This window comes from Pteropus alecto, unplaced genomic scaffold (assembly GCF_000325575.1).
Source record: "Pteropus alecto unplaced genomic scaffold, ASM32557v1 scaffold67, whole genome shotgun sequence".
In the NCBI taxonomy this organism is placed as follows: Eukaryota; Metazoa; Chordata; class Mammalia; order Chiroptera; family Pteropodidae; genus Pteropus; species Pteropus alecto.
The window spans coordinates 4,041,935-4,059,485 of NW_006441061.1; the positions used below are offsets into that span (position 1 = coordinate 4,041,935).

Here is a 17,551-nt window from a genome sequence, read left to right on the forward strand (position 1 = left end):
CCGGGCACCCTGCTCAGAAGGGGGTTCCACCCACAGCCCCCTCACTCCCAGAGCTGGCTCCTCCGTATTGCGCCCGTCACAGTGTCCACCCCTGTGAAATCCCAGGCCTGGGACCGAAGCCTGAGGGTGGCCACCTGCTGCCAGGGGGGCCGTGGAAGGTGCTGCACTCTCAGAGCCTCGGTGTCCGGAAATGACTCCAGCCCTGCCCAGCCCGACATCCTTCCGCGCACTTGACCCACGGCTTCTCATCAAACCCTCGCAACTTCCCGGTGAGGTAGGGGCTAGCGTTATGCCCACATGACAGGCGAGGAAACCGAGGCCGAGGGGCACCAGCACCCAGAGTCCCCGTCTGTCCCTCAGAGACCGCACCCTGGGCCATCTCTGGGCCTCCCTGCTGGTGTCCTAGGGATTATGTGACAGGAGGCCTGCTAAGCCTTTTGCCCCAGGCCTGAAAGCTCAGTAACAGTGGACGAACAGTAGTCACCAGGAGGGCTGGGCCCCATCCCAAGCCGCCCGGACCGGCGGCCACGTGCAGCTCCAGCCACAGACCTCACCGCAGCACCGCCATGAGGGGAGCGGCCACCTTTATTTCAAACATGTCACAGAGTCCTGGGAGCATTTGGAAAGAGCAGCTGAGGATAGGGCTCTCCCTAAACCGGAGTGCCCCTGCTTCCCTGGTCCAGGAAAGGTGCCCAGCCCAATCCCCAGCCACAGGGCACAGGCAGGGCAGCCACCTAGGGCCCTGGAGAACAGCTGGAGAGCAGGAGGCAGGGGGAGGAGGAGGGCGGTGGCAGGTAGCCCCTCCGAGCCCCTCGGGGGCTGTGAAGGGAACTGGGCCTGGGCCTCGTCCCTCAGTGTCCCAGAACCCTAGCAGGTGTCCCGTGTGAGAAGCAGAGAATGCTGGGGGCATGGGGCGGGCAGGAGGCAGAACGCTCCCGTCCTCACCCCTGCACAGCACTGCTGCGTGCTGGCTCGGCGGCCCGGGTCCCTGGCGGCCCACGTCTGCTGGATCCCAGTTCCTCTCAGTGGGGAGGCTCGGCTCACTGGGGGGCCTCGGCGATGGCCTTCTCCACCCGCAGGTACCAGGGCTGGATGCGGGTGTGACGCATCAGGTCGTCGAAGGCCTCCAGGCCCTCCATCACGCGCAGCACGCCATACACCGCCTGCAGTGGGTATGGAGCGGGCGTCCAAACCCGCCCCAGCGGCCACGTGCCCTCCCTTCCGTGAGAGCTCCCAGGCGGGCTAACGGGCTGCTTCCCCTCACGGGGCTTTAAAGGAGATGTGCAGGATGGCTGAGGCTTCGCCTGCCCCACGTCCACACTCTCCTTCTGGACGACCCCCTCCCCCCCTCACTCTCAGGTCCTGAGACCTCCCCCAGCGCCCAGCTGAGACCTGGGCCACCGATCAGCGTGTCCCACCCGGGCTGCGGGAATACTTCCCAATGGAATTGGCTGGGGTAACACCACTTGAGCCCCTGAATCCAGCCGGGCCTGAAGCCAACGCCTCCATTAAACTTGTCAGTTATGGGAACCAAGACAGTTTCTTGTAGCTGGTTTTCCTTAAGGCCCTGACAGCAGATGGAGCCAGGGGCCTCTGAGGTGGGGAGCCGGGAGATGTAGTCCACATCTTTCCCAGCCTGGGCCTCTCTGACCCCAAAGACAGGCCCCTCAGTCGGGCACCCCCGCCACCACCACACTCACCAGATCAGCTAGGTTCGGCCTCTGGCCCCCCATGAAGGGCCGGTCTTTGCCCACGGCCGCCACCCACTTGTTGGCAGCCTCATAGAGGTCCTTGCGCACATCATCCTGGAGGTGGTGCCTGGGCGGGGATGGGGGCAGTCCATCAGGGGATCCCCAACCCGGCCCAGGAGGGGACAGCGGGCAGGCCACCATGAGCACACACATGCACACGCGTGAGCCGTCACCTGCTCTTGAGTCGCTTGCTGATGAGGTACATGGCGGCTGCACCCAGGTACTTGGCCACAGCGCCCTCCATGGCCCCGAACTTGCCCTCCCTGACGATGTAGTCAAAGGAGGCCAGGGCCTCGGCCGGCGTGCGGTACACGTTGGGGGAGATCAGGTGCACCAGCCAGTCGTCCGCCCACTGCCGCCACTTCATCTCTTCCCTGCAGGCAAGGGGACAGAGGGGCAGGCCAGCTGGGCTTCCCAGGCCAGCGCCTGGAGGTGGGGGAGCAGCCCTACTGTCTAGACGCCCAGCGTACGGACGGGAAGCTGAGGCTAAGCAGCAGGTCCTCACGCAGACTCAGCCCAGGCTGCGGCTTGGCCCCAGCCCCGTGCTCTCCCACACTGCTGTCCCCTCAGAGTGCCTCGCTCGGCCGGGTCCCCTCTGGGGAAGACGCCCCAGCCCTCGTCGCCACCCCCGGGCCAGCCCCAGCCGCACTCACGTCCTGGCCTCCTTCCCACCATACAGTCGCTGGGCCTCCTTCTCGTCCAGCATGAGCCAGTACTTGTTGCAGAACTCGGTGACCTCCTTGCCCTGGTCATTTATGGCCTTCATGGGTGGGTAGTAGGTGATGATGTCTTCCAGGGGATGCCTTCGAGAATCATCCGGAGTCTCACCCCCGCTCCCTCCTCCTCCAGGAGACTGCGCCCTCACCTCCGTGGGGTGACTATCCACCCCTGCCCGACCTAGCCCTGGGGTGCAGCCAGAACCAACCCGCAAAAGCTTTCCACCCTCTGGTGGGTGACACAGGAGGTCCTGGGGCAAGGATGTGGGGCCGGCGCTGGGAGCACTCCCCTGACAGAAGGGGATGTGCCGAGAGGAAGGGAGTCTCAGAGCAGGACGCCCATGGCCCATTCTGGAAATGTGAGAAGCAGCCCCACCCTGCCCCCATGCAGGAACTCAGGTGAGGTCTCCCTGGAGACAGAACAAAATGGGATGCCTGTCTGGCCTCCGGGGGCTCCTTACCCCGACACCAGGTAGGTCTTGAGGGCGCTGATAATGACAGAGGAGTCGTTCAGTTGTTGCTGGAGGAGAGGTAGGTTTGAGTCGTGTGTAGGGGGCTGATAGGCCCAGAAGGGCCACAGGGGCCAATAAACACCACCGATGCCCAGGCATCCCACAGAAACCAGTGGGGTGGAACCAGGGGACTGTTTACCCACCCGTGGGGGTTTACCCCGAAAACCGATGCCCACTGAGCTCTCCCCTTCCCGCCCCCCAAGATACAGTCCCCACTCCCAGGGTGGCCCAGAGTAAGGGAGACCCAAGTGTGGCCGATGGGGAGGAGGGCCTGGGGAGCATCCAGGGTCTGGGCCTGCCCATCCACCCACCCGACCTCCTCGGCACTGAGGGGCAGGGTGGACTCCAGAAGCTGCATACTAGGAGCCAAGCACTGTGCCAGGCACCCCTACAACGCAGAGAGTATGTTGGTTGGTGAAGAAAGAAGCCCAGAGTGGCTAAGTGACTGGCCCCAAGTCACAGCCAGTGAGGGACAGAGCCACACCTTGAACCTCGGCCACCCTGATTTCAGAACCTGCATCGTAAAGCTCGGTGGTGCTCTGCCTTCCTTAGACCAGGCTGGTGTTTGGTGTTGGTGGGGAAGGATGGCAGCCTGCTTTTATTGAGCATCTACTGTATACCAGCTACTTTGCCCTCATAATCCTCAGCTGAGGCTGAGATCTCAGTTCCTCCCAGGGCTGCAGAGCAGGGCCCAACTCGGGGGTACTCTAGGACAACTCAGGGCATGGTGGGGGGGCTCTCGAAGCTCACCAAGCTGTCTCCTTCCTGGGCCAGTAGGATAGGCACCTTCCTGTAGGAGGAGAACTTGATCTCGGCCCTACGCACGGGATTCACCTCCACCACCTCGTAGGGCAGCGCGTGAAAGTCCAGGAAGGCACGAACCTTGCTGCAGAAGGGACACGTTTTGTACTGGTAGAGGGTCAGCTGCAGGCGGCCGGACAGGGAGAGCTGGCGGGGAGCAACGGCAGAAAGGCTTCTGAGGCCTGGTACCCAGACCCAAGGGAACACCAGACATCCCCAGGTGTGCCCTCCCAGATGCACAGCAATTGCTTCAACTCAGAGTGCCCATGCCACTCCCCCAATCCCAGGGACTTCTGGGTGAGGGGGCAGAGCTGGGCTACAACCTAGCCAGGGGCCCAGCATTGGCCAGGGTGGGGTCTACCTCAAATCTCAAACATCTGGACTGCAAGCCTGAATGCTGCAGGATCCGCAGGAAAGCCCCAAGTGAGCCTGCTATACATTCATGTTTGAAAGTCACAGCTGTTGTCCACGGCCCTCAGGGTTCGCATGGGAACCTGAGTCTGGACCAGTGGAGGTGGGCAGGGAGGAGCGAAGAACTCCACTTCCTGTCAACCACCCGTCACTCCGAGTTCAGAAGAAAGCACCTGTGGGTGGGTGGTGGAGGTGGGAGCAAAGAACAGCCGTGCTGGTGCTGTTTATAAAGCATTGCAAAGGCAGTTGGGCCACCTGCTGGCTCCAGGGACACTTCCGTGACCTCCCTGTCTCGGGGCCTGGAGTCTAAGGGTCATTGGTTTCATAAAAATACTACTAATAATACTAATACATACACAACCATGGGATTTGGGGATGATGAGAGGGGGCCGACAGAATGTCATAGTGGCCTGGGGAGCATCCAGGGTCTTTCATAGTGGCTTTTCCTTTTCTGTGATCTCCAAACCTTCCCATTAAAAAGTCTTAAGACAAGTTAGAAAAACGACTCTAAGACAAAGACAACTATTCCAGTTAGCAGGCATCAGCAAGGGCCCCATTTCACAGATGAGGACGCTGAGGGCTCAGAGACAAAATCAAGTCACTTGCCCAAGGTCACAAGCGATTGCAGGAGGCGATTCCTGACCCCGCGGCTTCCCAGAAGTCCCAAAGTTCGGCGCTGACCCCAGTTCCCCAAACCCTGGCTCGGTCCAGCCCAGGCTTACCTGCGTGGCTGGAAGCTCGGCGCGGAGATCCTGGGCACGCAGGTGCCACCGCGCGGTGTAGTACACCCCCAAGGCGCCCCCCAGGGCCAGCGCCGCCGCCCCCAGGAGCTGCGGGCTCCGCTTGTGAGTGCTGGCGGCTGGGCTCGGGCCTCCCGTCGCCCCCGCGAAGCCGGCCGGGTTCTGAGCCAGCAGTCCGGGCGCCGGTCGACCACCCAGCCTCCAGGACAGAGCGCGCCCGCTGGGCCACAGCGCCCGTGCAGCCACAGCCATGTTCGCTCTGCCGGCGCCGCGGGCGGGCGTGCAAAACGAAGATCGCCTGGCTTAGGCAACCCTTAAAAAGCTGGGTCTCCGGCACCCCGCGGGTTGCCAGGGGTGACAGTGACACCGCGCGGAGAGGAATAGCCTTCGCGGGTTTGGGCGTGCATGCTTGGCGCCCAGCTTTCATTCACTCGGCAGAGTCGCAGAAACACCCTCGGGGATGTCTGGGAGTCGCTAAATGACCCTGTTTTTGAACTTGTAGATGTAACGGGTCTCGGTGGTGACCCCAGACGAATGCAAGGAATACTCGGGCACTAGCCCGGGCTCGGCCACGTAGCTCCCTGTGTGGTCTTTCAGCCTCAATGTCATCCGTAATATCTCGTTAGTCATTTCTACCTTGTGCTCCCAGTCGAAAGAGACTGAACCCTTCGGAGTGTCAGGGAAAGGGTCATGAGTTCGGGTCCTTGAGGGCCGCGGAAACGGCCCGACCCGACCCACAGGAGGAAGGCGTCAGCAGCTCGGGCTCTTTCTGCCCTCCCGCACCGCTGCACCGTTTCTGCTATGGCCTGAACCATAAAACTTTCTTTACAGTTTGGGGACCTTAGAAACCACGTGTTTCGGATTTCGACCACGCGGAAGCTCCGGCTCGCCCACCCGCACGTCCCCAACGGCGGGATGGAGCAAAATGGGGGTCCCAGGCTGCCCCCGCCCCGCTGCCGGGCTCGCTAGTCGGAGATGAGGCCCGGAGCCACCACCACGGCCTAGGCTTCTCGGCGGGCAGCCCTGGGACGACACCGCCCAGCGACAGCGAGAGGGGGCGGTGCTCGGGGAGGGAGCGGAGACCCGAAGGCGGGACAGGTTGTGGGCGGGGCTCTGCTGGTCCGACCTTCCCGAGAGTTGACCCGGCTCGGGGCGTGGGGGCGGAGCCTGACGGCGGACGGGGCGGAGTTCTGGCATGGGGGTGGGGCTCTGGCCTCGCGGCCGGGGCCTTAGGTGCAGCCCAGTGCTGTTCTGCCCCGCGTCTGTACGGGAGATGGTCACTGCATTCCATCTTCGCGCTGCCCTTCGGCGCCCGAGCCCGTAATGTCTGACCCGGACGGGGACGCGGGCATGCCAGTGGAGGCGGGCGCAAAAGGCGAGAACGATGGCTTCAGAGAAGCAGGTGACTCAGGGGGTTGCGGAAGCGACTTTCGCTTTCTCAGGGGAATCTTCCTGGGAAGGGGAATCGGAGCCGGGATAGGGGCTTGAAAGGGACCGCAGAGCCCTGTCCACTCCGCGCCGCTGGATGGGTTGCAGCTACAGGCGCCGTCTTGGGGTTCAGGGAGATGCCCTGCGAGTGGGTCCCTGGAAACCGCAGCATTCGAGAACTGTGAGCAGCCGTCCCCGTTTTACAAATGGAGACACTGAGGCAGATTCAGGGACACTCGCCCTTTTGAAATTTGCTCAAAGCACTTCGTTTAGCCCCTTTATAGAAGGTGGCGCTTATGAGGGGGCGGGGCCGGTGGATCTTGGCTCAGCAGAAGGCGCCGTCAAGGTGGGCTCGCTCGCCCTGCTGAGTCAGCATCCCCAGTCACCTTTTCCGGTGTGGCCTGGAGCCCTGGCGAACGTGACTTGCTTACAGAGCAGCCAATTTCGTGCACAGCGGGCGTGGAGGTAGGGGTGGAGTGGAGGAGTGTGACGAGAGAACCATCAGCTAGCTCCCTTTTCACCTTCTCCAGCCCATTTCCCCATCTGTAAAATAGGAATAATGATTAGTGTCTCCTGCACCGAGATGTGTCAGGATTAAATAGGAAAATGAATGGGCAAAGGCTGGCGGCTAGGGAGTCTAGTGAGCCTTAGAGACTCCTATTTTTTGACCACCTGGCAGCTGCTCTAGCTTTGCCAAATATAGGAAGGCAATCCAGTGACCAAAATGCTTGACAAAGTTCTCCTTTTGTCCTCCTGGCCAAGGTTGGGCAGGACATTAGGGCAGGCTCATGCCTCTTGGCTTGCCTGTTAAGGGTGGAAAATTTTCAAGTGAGCGAACTAGCTAAGTCAGCTACAGGGAAGAAATATCTTTAGATAGAAGTTGTCCTACTTGCTTGTGTGTGGTTTAGGAAGTGTATTGTATAAAATATGTAGATGGCCAATGTCTGCTTCTGTAATCCATTTACTTGTTAATTAAGGGTGTTGTTCCGGGCAAAGATATGCTAAAAGCCAACTTCCACTTCTGTAATCTGCTGGCTTGTTCAGGAGACCACCAGGATATGGTCTTGAGCTTTATCAGCTGCCTGCTCTGAAAGCTCGGGGCTGATCTCCTCTAGCCCTGCGTGGTAGAGTCGCCGGCCGGCTAATAAAGGCTCATAATTAATCTCAATTGGCTCCTTGGGTCTCAGAATCGTTCGCGCCATAACATTGCCCAATCCAGTGCTTACAGCTCTTGATCCCTATACTGCCTCTTCCTTATGCATTCTCAGGGGCCTCCTGTCTGTGGCCAGCATTAAGCACAGCCCTGCTTAATGTCCATGGGACCTCAGGGCTGGGGAAGCAGCTGCAGCTGAGCTGATGGAGCCCTAGGCACAAGTCTGAGCAAATCCCAGGCATGGCTGTGCTCTTCTTCCCTATTGCTACTATTGCTGCGTGATGTCAGGGGACAGGTGGCTGAGCCCCAGGGTTCTCACACCGAGGAGAGGAGGAAGCTCTGTCCAGGCATAGCCTAGATTCTGCCAGCCCATGAGGCCTGTTCCAGGCTACAACTTCTGTGACCTGCCCTCTATATCTGCCCTGAGTGGCCAGTCTCTCCTGGACACATGCCTCTCTGTGGCTCTGTGACTCCATCTCTCATTTTTCTTCTGTTAAAAAACAAAACTCAGCTGAGTCAATTAAATAACAAACTGGCTCTATTCAACGATTCATGATTAGGCAGCATCACATCTAGCAAATAGAAAAGAGCTCTGAAGAGTTGGGAGACTTTTAAAGGCCGAAGAAGGCAAGGACAAGGAAGGAGTATTACTGCTACTGACCAGGAGATTCCAGACTGACCCAGTTAAAATTACATTTCTGGGGAAGGTTGAAACTGCAGTTAGGTTAGGTGTTAGCTTAGGTACTGAGGCTGGTGATGTGGGCTTAGCACAAGTGACTCCATTTGGGACCTGTTGTCTCTTCTTTAACAGGCCCCCCCGGACATGCTTCCCTGTCTCCTTGATCCTCTATTCTGCAGCCCTGCCTCTTACGAATCTGGTTTCTCAGGATTCAGTCTTGGCCCTTCTAGGCCTCGTGCACACAGCCTCGGCTACCTCTTCCCCACCGTGGTTTCTGTACCATCTGTTTCATGAATGCCCAGCTAGTGGCTTCAGGTCAGCCCTATCCTGACTCCAGCCTGGGTTTACAACTGCCTCTTGGACAGCAAGATGTCCCGCAGGCACCCTACCTCAATCCGGGCACCTCCACCCAACTGGCCACTTTCCCATCTAACCACTTTCTCCTCTTCGGCTCCTGCCTTCGTTGGCAAGGGAGAACCCAGGAGTCCTGCCAGCCTCTGTAACACCCCATTAGGTTCTACCCAAGTGTCTCTTTGCCCTTATCCAGAATCTACTAAAGAGATGAATCTCAGAACAGTTAGGCTGAATGATAGAGACCAGGCAATACAGATTATATACCATTTGGTTCCATGTATATAAAACTAGAAAATGCAAACATGTGACAGAAAGCAGATTGGTGGTTGCCTGGGGGTGGGGTAGGGATGTGAGGTGGGGAGGACAGAAGGGGCATGAGGAATCTTGGGGGTGATGAATAGGTCTACTGTCTTGATTGTGATAATGGTTTCGTGACATTTATATGTGTCAAAACTTATCAAATTGCTCAAAAACCACAATGAAAGGAGGTTGTCAAAAGGACCCGGCTGGAACAATTTGATCAACAAAATAAAGGAATATTGGATTATAACCCAAAGTATAAAATAAATATCCATGAGCCGTACAGATAAATGATTAAATTAATAAATAAATGGGGAGAAGAGAAATCTCCCATGCAGAAGAATTCCAAACTCTGTAGACACCCTGTTTTTTAGAAGATGGAGTAAAACTCCCGCTCCGTAGGTCCGGGCTGAGCAGAATGACTTCCTTCCCTCGAGGACAGTATGCAAAGGAGAAAGAAGAGGAATTTTGCAGGGGAGACACCTGACCACACACCTCAGCCAGGTGATCAAGGTCAGTATCAGCTGTGATCAGTCACATGGAAATATGTGCTCTTGATATGATATGATGAAAATGGCACTTCACCTTTGTGGTCTTCCTCCTAAACCCGTAACCCCAGTCTAATTATGAGAAAAACACCCAACAGGTCCAAGTAGAGGGATATTCCACAAAATATCTGAGCAGTACTCATCAGAATTTTCAAGGAAGGTCATGAAAACCAAGGAATGTCTGAGAAAGTGTCGGAGCCCAGATGAGCCTAAAGGAGACATGACAACTAAATGTAACATGGGGTCCCAGATGGGATCCTGGAACAGGAAAAGGACATTATCTGAAAACTAAGGAAATCTGAATAAAGTATGGACTTTAGTTAATAATGCATCGATAGTGGTTTGTTAATTGTAATGAATGTGCCGTTCTAAGATGTCGTAGTAATAAGGGAAACTGGATGCAGGATATGTGGGAACTCTGCAAACTATTTTCACACTTTTTCTATAAATCTAAAATTTTTTCAATTAAAGGTTTATTTTTAAAAACTTGTCAAATTGTGCACTTTGAACGTGTGCAGTTATATTACATTCTTTTTGCAGGAAGATTCATTAATAACCGACTTAATTTCTGTGATGGTTGTAAAGCCATTCAGACTTTCTTTTGCTTCTTGAATCCATTTTGGTGAGTTACAGTTTTCTGAGAAATTTCCCATTTCATTCCTATAGCATTCTCTTACCCTTTTAATGTCTATAGACTATAGTTATAACCCTTTTTTTTTTCGTCTACTTCTGCTTATTTATGCCTTATAGCTTTCTGTCTTGAGAAATTTTTCCGAATTTCTACCTACGTTATTTTCCCCAAGAGTCAACTTTTGGCATTGATATTCTTGTTACATATCTTCCTTTCCATTTTATTAATTTCTGCTCTTTATTTCCTCCTATTTGGATTTATTCTGTGGTTTCTTTTCTAAATATTTACTTTGGACACTTTGCTCATGGCTTTGCAGCCTTTCTTATTATAAAACACACACTTAAGGCCCCTTGTCCATTGTGAGCCTAATGGAGCATGAAGAGTCTGTTTCTTGCTAGATCTGCTTGTCTGGTGGAAGGGGGCCCTTCAGAGTGTCCAGACTGCTGTTCAGCCAGGATTGCCTCTCAAATGGCTCCTCCCCAAGGTCCCCTCGGCACCACTGGAAGACGGGGGGGCACCGCTTTCTGCCTGCCCTTGCAGCCCCTCCGAGGCAGCCTCCCCCTCTCTGGAGCGCTGCTTCAGGAGCTGATCCAGCCCATCCCTTGCCTTTTGGCTTTTCTTGGCTATGGTCTGACTCCACAAGCCCCAAGATCAGAAGTCAGCCCGCGCCCCACCCCACCCCCCGCCCACATTCCCCAGGAGTTCTCTAAAATCGCCCTCACTGAGCAGGAGCTAGGGGAAGCACCTCCCTCCCTGCCTGCTCCCAGTGAGGGTAATTGATAGATAGAAAGGAAGGGCTCAGCACAGGGAAGGGCAGAACCCTGAGGACCTCGCATGCCAGACCAGGCCCTCTGGGGTAGCTCTTTCCCACCGCCTTTGATATTTAATACTAACCACCGAGCCTACAGGAACCCTGAGCCACACAGGGAGGGGAGCCAATGCTGGAAGGACAAGGCTCCCATGCTTCAGCTACAGCACCAGGCAGGGCACCCAGGATCCCTGCCTGGGACAGACCTGAGCCCTGACACTTCTCAGCCAGGGAGACTAAGGGCTCTCAGAAGCGAGGCTACAGCTGCCTGCACAGGCCAAGCCACCTGGGGCCCAGGGCCCCTTCTGAGACGAACCCAAGTCCCTCTGAGCAAGTCCGGGGTTGTGGGCGGCCCAGAACAGGTGGGGCTTCCGGCATGGGGAGAAGGGGTCCAGGTGGGTCAAGCGGACTATGATAGACTGAAAAATGGCCTCAAAAGACAATCATGTCCTGATTCCGGGAATGTATGATGTGACTTTTATTTGGAAACAGAGTCTTTGCAGATGTGATTATGTTAAGGATTTTCTTTATTACCTTTTCTTTATTACGTTTTTAAAATTTCATAAAGATTAGTGTCCTGATGCCTGGTTTTTAAGATGTGTAAATTAAATGTGTGTGTGTTACTCTCTTCAGAAAAAAAAAAAACAAAAAAGCTATTTCTTTCTTTTGGTATGGCCCAGATTTTTCCCTTTCCTGAAGATCAACAGTATTCAAATTCCTGATTCATAATAAAATAGAGTGCATTCTGTTTTCAAATATCTAAGAGAAGAATAAAATTATAAAAAGAATAAAATTTCACAACTCACCAAAATTTTAATAGCGGAAGACAGGTATTGTAAACTAATGGTTAGCCTTTCCCTTTTTCTTGTCATTTAACCTTTCCAGCATCTACTACCCTGCCCCCTGGGCTGGGCACTCTCTTGGGCACTCAGGGGACAAAGGAGAACCAGCCTTTCAGGAGAGCCGGACCCGTCCTCACACAAGCCACCAGCAGAGGCCCAGCCAGGGGCCCAGGGAGCAAGGACCCAGGCATGGCCGAGGTGGAGATGCCCTCTGCTGGGGTGCTGGGAGCCACAGCCCAGGCAGGAGAGGGGTGCAGAGCTGGGAGGAGCAGGCCTATGATAGCACAACCTGCTGGACACCTGGAGCCCACTGCAAACCCTGCTCAGAGCACTGGCCTCCAGCCACCTTGTGGTCATCAAGGGCCCTCTCACCTGCACGGGTGAGTCTGTGCCCCAGCGTGAAAGGAGCAACCATTCTAAGGGACATACTTGGGCCAGGCACCCGAGGACCAGAACTGGGAGACAGCCTTGGACCCAGACCTGCTGCCCCTGCCCAGTGGACCCCCAGGATCTCCCCAGGGGAAGGAATCCAGTGGGTATTTGGTGGGGGTGTCATCTATCAGCATTTCCACAGGAAGGGTTCCCATCAGGTGGAAGGTGCAGGAGCCAGGAAGTCCTCAAGTGAGTCCTGGTGAGCCCGGGCATGAGACATGGGGCCTGGGGGCTGGAAAGCTGCTTCTGGAAATGAGAGAATCCAGCCACGACCCTCACAGAGCAGGCCTCCCTGCTCCCGAGTGTTTGGACCTGCGGCAGCTAGGGAGAGCCCATACGTGGACACCAAGGGTTTCTACAGCCATGACTGGCCTGGGGCATCTCCGTGGAAGCTTCTCCCCGGTGTGGCCCCGAGCTCCAAGAAGCCTAGTTACCGCCTGCCTGGGGACCTCTTGCCCAGCCCTTCAAGCAAGTCAGAGGCCATTGCTATTGCCCCAACCTTTGCAGCTGGCTGAACACCACTCATAAGCATCCGGAAACCAGTCCAGGGGGTTGGACTGGATTCCTGAGATGCAGTAAGTACAGAGAACACTTTGCTGCCTTCCTGATTCAATTAGACCAGGGTGGGGCCTGGGTCCCTGTGTGGAAAGCCAGGCCACTGTAGTCCCTGGGAATTTCTCCTCTTGGTCATGTGGAGTGGGAAGGGCCACCAGCCAGAGACAGTGAGGGGTCTGGAGCAGCCAGAGTTCTGGCTTCTTGCCACAGAGAAACCAGGTGTGGATGGTGTTTTAAGTGCCTGCCATTGCTAAAGGGATGTAGAATGGGACTCAGAAAGCCCAGCCCTGTCTTCTTCTGTGTGGCTTGTGGCCTCACTAGGGACATTTACATCTCTGAGGGAGAGGGAGAGGGAGAGGGAGAGGGAGGTCATTGGGTGGTCCTGTAGGAGCAGCCTGGGGCCGCAGTGAAAATCGAGAGCGGGGCCAAGTGCATGGCGTGCCCCACACAGTGCCACACATTCTGAGAGCTTCGGGGCTCAGGGACTGCCCCCAGCTCTGGGCAGAGTGAATCCGAGAGTCTCCTCCTTGAACAAGGGCCCAGACCTAGTAGGAAAGGAGTGGACCAGGAGTGGGGCCACCAGGGTCCTGTCCAACCTGGAGCCCTTGGAGTCAGCCCAAGTCCAAACGAGTCTACTCCACGGTCCTCATACAACCCTCGTGTGGGAAGTGTACGTGCTGAGCTGACCCGCTCCTCGAAGCCCTGCTGGACTCTGAGCAGTGTGGGCAGAGAGTTTTTACCTTTATCCCCAGCCCAGCCTGCAGGACCCCTCCCTTCTCAGGCAGAATGCAAGAAGCACCCTTGCTGATCCCATGCCCTCCAGCTCCAACCAGCCCAGCACCCACCTCTGGTTGGCTGAGATCAGGCACGGCTTGGCCTGACCTCTGCCCCAGCCATCACCGTGACTCTCCTTGGACCCTTGTTGGTTCACAAACTGGCCCCTGTACACAGAGAGCAAGAAGAAAGCAAAGAAGGAGGCAGGCCTCTCCAGATCGGTAGGTGGCAGTTTCAAGAAGCAAGGGAACTTGCTTATGAGGCTTGTCTTAGGCGCCATAAGACAAGTAGATCTCCACGCCCACCTGCCAGAATCTTAAAGTTGACACTGAGGCCTTAATGGGGTTCCGTCACGTGTACCATCCAGGTAGTCCCAACGATGCAGTGCTCTTTCAAGGCTGCGTGCTTGAAAACAACACCCACTGTGAGAATGGAGGGCAGAGCGTAGCTTCAAGGACAGGAGAGGTGGTGAGGAGCCTCCAGCGGCCTGGGTCCAGCTCGAGGATAACTTGTGGTCACATCCTCTCAATAACCTTCTCCAACACCACCCACAAGGCATGGCTGGGACACTGCACACTGCTGAGGCTCAAATCCCTAAGTGAGCCTCGTCCCCTTCACTCATCCTCTCCCTCAGCTCCTGGACCAGCCTGACCTCCAGGACTGGGCCAGGAGGGAAGGCAGGAGGCAGCCAGGTAAGGAAGAAGTGATGAGATAGCCACGGCCAGGTGTCAGCCAAGGCCAAGACCACACACAGACGAGGTCAGAGAGACAGAGAAGAGGAGGGTGGGTCTGGACAGGCCTGGAGCCAGCACAGAGAAGCATGGGCCCTGCGTGGGTTTAGTCAGAAGCAGAGATGACATCATGTGGAGATACCCCACGTGTGTGTACCTGGCACTGCGTACGCATGGCCTCGAAGAATCTGTAGCGTAGCTCTCTTTACAGAGGGGGCACTGATGGGGATTAGGGGTGGGCAGAGACTTGCAGGCTTCTCCCCTCCTCTTCCTCCTTCACCGCCTACCTGGCCCAACAGCTGCCCAACTTCTTCACCCTGAAATCATGCCCCTAGGTCTGGCCTCACCCTACTGGGGGCCCTGCAGATCCAAGCCCAGAACTCCATCCCAAACTGATCCCAGCCCCTCCTCTGCTCAGGGTCCCACTGCAGCCGAACTTCCAAGGTGACCAGGTAAGGGCCTGGAGCGGCAGCTGTGGAGAGGATTCCAACAGGTACCTGTGAGCTGGGCCGTCTCCCCTCCTGCACCTGGCCCTGGTTTTCTCATGCTGCAGACCGGCCTTACCCCACTCCCCAGTTCATACCAGAAAGCACTGGCCACCCTACCCCCTGACTCTCAGAGTCTAGAATATTCTATCCGGCAACTCCTTAGTGTTTCAGGGGAATGCCCCTCCCCTAGTTAAAAGTCTTTGGGGCTCTGTCAGTCTCCCCATATTCAACAGTCACCACAGGCTCCAACATACCTTTTAAGGTCAATGAGAGTAGCGGGGGTGGAGCCCCTGGGCCTGCCGTGGGGATGAGGGTGGGGGTGGCCGCTGGCACCTCTGAAGGACACATGGGCTGTCATGGCAACATAGTCCCCTGAAGTTGGTTCATCACCACTTCCTGCCCTTTCATCACCCAGACTGGCAGGCAGGGCAGGGCCTGAGGGGGCTTCTGTATCAGGATGGCCGAGGCTGTGTCCTACACACCAGCTCAGGACCCTGGTCAAAATCCTTTCTCTCGAGACTCCCAGGCTGGGGGTGCTGGTTCCCCAGCAGCAGGTGGGTAGAGCCAGTGAGGTCCCTGTCAGTTTCCTGAGGCCAGCAAATCCTCAGTTCAGCCTTCAGGCCAGGTGTCCAGACAGCCTCAGCCCTCATGGTGACATCCGGGAGACACTGCGCAGGGGCTGGGACCCATCCCTACCTCCCAGGGACAGCCAGGCACCCAGTGGAGAAACTACTTTCTAGGACGAAGCTGGGATCAGCCATGACAGAAACACTTTCAGGACTCAGGCCCGAGCCGCTGGGCTCCACAGCCCAAGGCTGTGGCCAGAGATGGCGGATGGTCTCAATGACCTCTCAAGGCTGAGGCCACGTCCTTGCACTCTCTGTGACCCAAAGCGCCTGGTATCTAGAGTAATAGGGTGGAGAGCCAGCCTTCAGGCCCCAGCGCATCCCAGCCCACCTCACCCAGCTCAAGTAGGTCCCTCAGAGTCCCCCCCTCCCCTCGTTTGGAGCTTGGACTACAGCCTCCGTGTTCTGTTGTGCTGAGCAGCTTACAGGTGCGGCTGGAGTGCCCAGGTTGAAGTCTCTGTTCCACTGGGCCCACAGGAGGGGCCAAGTCCCAAGGGGCCAGCTGCAGTCCAGGTCCACTCCTGCAAATAGGGCATGGAGGAGGGGAGAGGCCGACTCAAGGCAGGAACCCTCTCAGGTTGGCCTCTGGAGAAGGGGGCCCTCCCCATCCCAGGGCCCGCGTGGGGCCCCTGGGAGGACCAGGATGTGGGATCCTTGAGCTCTGAAGACACACAATGCCAGTCAGAGATGTTTACTCTTGGCTGCCCCACTCTTCCCTGTTCCTTCTGAGAATGAGGAAATGGGACATTATCTGTTGAGGTGAGGCATTCTGTATTCATCAGGTGCTCTCCGTACGCACCCCAGCCTGGCCTTGGGCTGAGCAGGGGCCTCCTGGAGGTCAGAGATGACAGCTCAACCAGATCAGAACCACTGACCATGAACAGGGCCAACCAGAGCAGAAGGAATGGGTACAGAGAGTGCCAGGGGACCCTCTGTCCCTGCCAGAGGTGTGGCTCTCCAGGTAATGTTCCCTCATGACTCTCATTGCCGCCTCCTCCCCATCTTGCATAATCCTGACCATAGAGGAAAGGGGCAGAAATCTCACCAAACGTTTCAGCATGAGTTGCTGGTAGTTACCTCACTCTTCCTGAATTTGGCAAACGATAAATCACCCTGGGGTGAGCCGGCAAGTGGACCATAAATACCTCCCCCAGGCCGGCCTCCTTGCTCACCTCCTCCTCCTTCTCCACTGCCAGGTTCAACAGCCGCTCAGCGTCCTCACCCTGAAATCATGCCCCTAGGTCTCCTGTGGCTGGGTCTCACCCTGCTGGGGGCCCTGCAGACGCAGGCCCAGCCCTCCACTCCAAACCTGATCCCAGCCCCTCCTCTGCTCAAGGTCCCGCTACAGCAGGACTTCCAAGATGACCAGGTAAGGGGCCTGGAGAAGCAACTGCGGGGAGGGCCCTGGGAAGAGTGGGAGCGGGAGGGAGGAGAGGCAAACAGCCTTAGGAAGCGTGATGGACCAAGGTGGGCCGAAGCCTCAGCTCAGCCTGCCCTTGGATCCCCTGATGGAAGCCACACCCTATGCCCCCATCTCCACCCCAACCTCGCTGACCTTCCTAGGTCCACACTCTCTCCCACAGTCTCCATAGTCCATGCAAAGTGGGAACATCTTCAGTCCCTCTATGTGATGAGGAAACTGAGGCTCAGGTGGTCCAGCCGGCCACCTGCCGAGAGTCACCCCATCCCTGCCAGACTCATGGCCTAACGGCTTCTAGCTCCTGCCGGCTTCATCAGGGCAGGCCCAACCCTGGCCTGAGTGCCCAGTCAGGAGCCCTATGGCCCAGGTAGTGGGGCTCTTGGCTCTGGGGCCAGGTTACCCAGAGGTGCAATCAGGGACAGAGCAGTAGGGGACCCCTGGGGACCGCTCTGCTTATCACTAGTTCCCCTGCAGTTCCAGGGGAAGTGGTACGTGGTGGGCCTGTCAGGGAATGCAGTTTCCAAAGAAGAACAAGGCAAGTTTAAGATGTACTCCACCACCTACCAGCTGAAAGAAGACCACAGCTACAACGTCACCTCCATCCTGTTCAGGTGAGAGCTGCCACCTCCTGGGGGAGCATGGGGGACCTGGGACAATGCCCTGGGGGACTGCCCTGGGTCCGGGTGTTTGACAGGCAGACTTATGTCTGGAAAAGGGGTGACCGAAGCTGATAGGTGGTCATCGATCCTCCTGCTCTGTGCTGGATTCATATATTTCTTCCTTCCTTCCTTCCTTCCTTCCTTCCTTCCTTTCTTCCTTCCTTCCTTCCTTTCTTTCTTTCTTTCTTTCTT

General features: G+C 56.6%; 2 protein-coding genes across 13 annotated transcripts in view; one reads left to right on the forward strand and one right to left on the reverse strand.

Annotated features, from left to right (window-relative positions):
* Positions 1-567: 567 nt before the first annotated feature.
* PTGES2 (prostaglandin E synthase 2) lies at positions 568-5,948 on the reverse strand. 3 transcript variants are annotated; one of them, XM_006918006.3, is made up of 7 exons: positions 4,914-5,931; positions 3,730-3,927; positions 2,929-2,987; positions 2,405-2,554; positions 1,925-2,125; positions 1,701-1,818; positions 568-1,163 (listed from the first exon to the last, which is right to left on the reverse strand). In XM_006918006.3, the coding sequence occupies exons 1-7, from the start codon at positions 5,181-5,183 to the stop codon at positions 1,041-1,043; spliced, it is 1,119 nt and encodes a 372-aa protein (XP_006918068.1). In that variant the 5' UTR covers positions 5,184-5,931; the 3' UTR covers positions 568-1,040. The 3 variants fall into 3 exon arrangements, with proteins under 3 accessions (XP_006918068.1, XP_024906974.1, XP_024906973.1); XM_025051206.1 differs by lacking the exon at positions 568-1,163 and adding an exon at positions 1,202-1,567 and having other exon boundaries at positions 3,862-3,927; positions 4,914-5,948; XM_025051205.1 differs by lacking the exon at positions 568-1,163 and adding an exon at positions 1,204-1,567 and having other exon boundaries at positions 4,914-5,946.
* A 127-nt stretch (positions 5,949-6,075) lies between these two features.
* Positions 6,076-17,551, forward strand: part of LCN2 (lipocalin 2) — a 14,817-nt gene continuing 3,341 nt past the window's right edge. Inside the window, exons 1-6 of one of the 10 annotated variants that reach the window (XM_015594086.2) lie at positions 6,076-6,333; positions 9,220-9,358; positions 11,718-12,054; positions 16,063-16,241; positions 16,477-16,649; positions 17,175-17,311. In XM_015594086.2, the coding sequence (XP_015449572.1) occupies positions 9,289-9,358; positions 11,718-12,054; positions 16,063-16,241; positions 16,477-16,649; positions 17,175-17,311 (896 nt within the window). In that variant the 5' untranslated portion in view covers positions 6,076-6,333; positions 9,220-9,288. Of the gene's footprint in view, positions 6,334-9,219; positions 9,359-11,717; positions 14,619-16,062; positions 16,242-16,476; positions 16,650-17,174; positions 17,312-17,551 lie in introns of those variants that run through there. The other 9 variants (XM_015594087.2, XM_015594085.2, XM_025051209.1 and 6 more) reach the window with 9 other exon arrangements.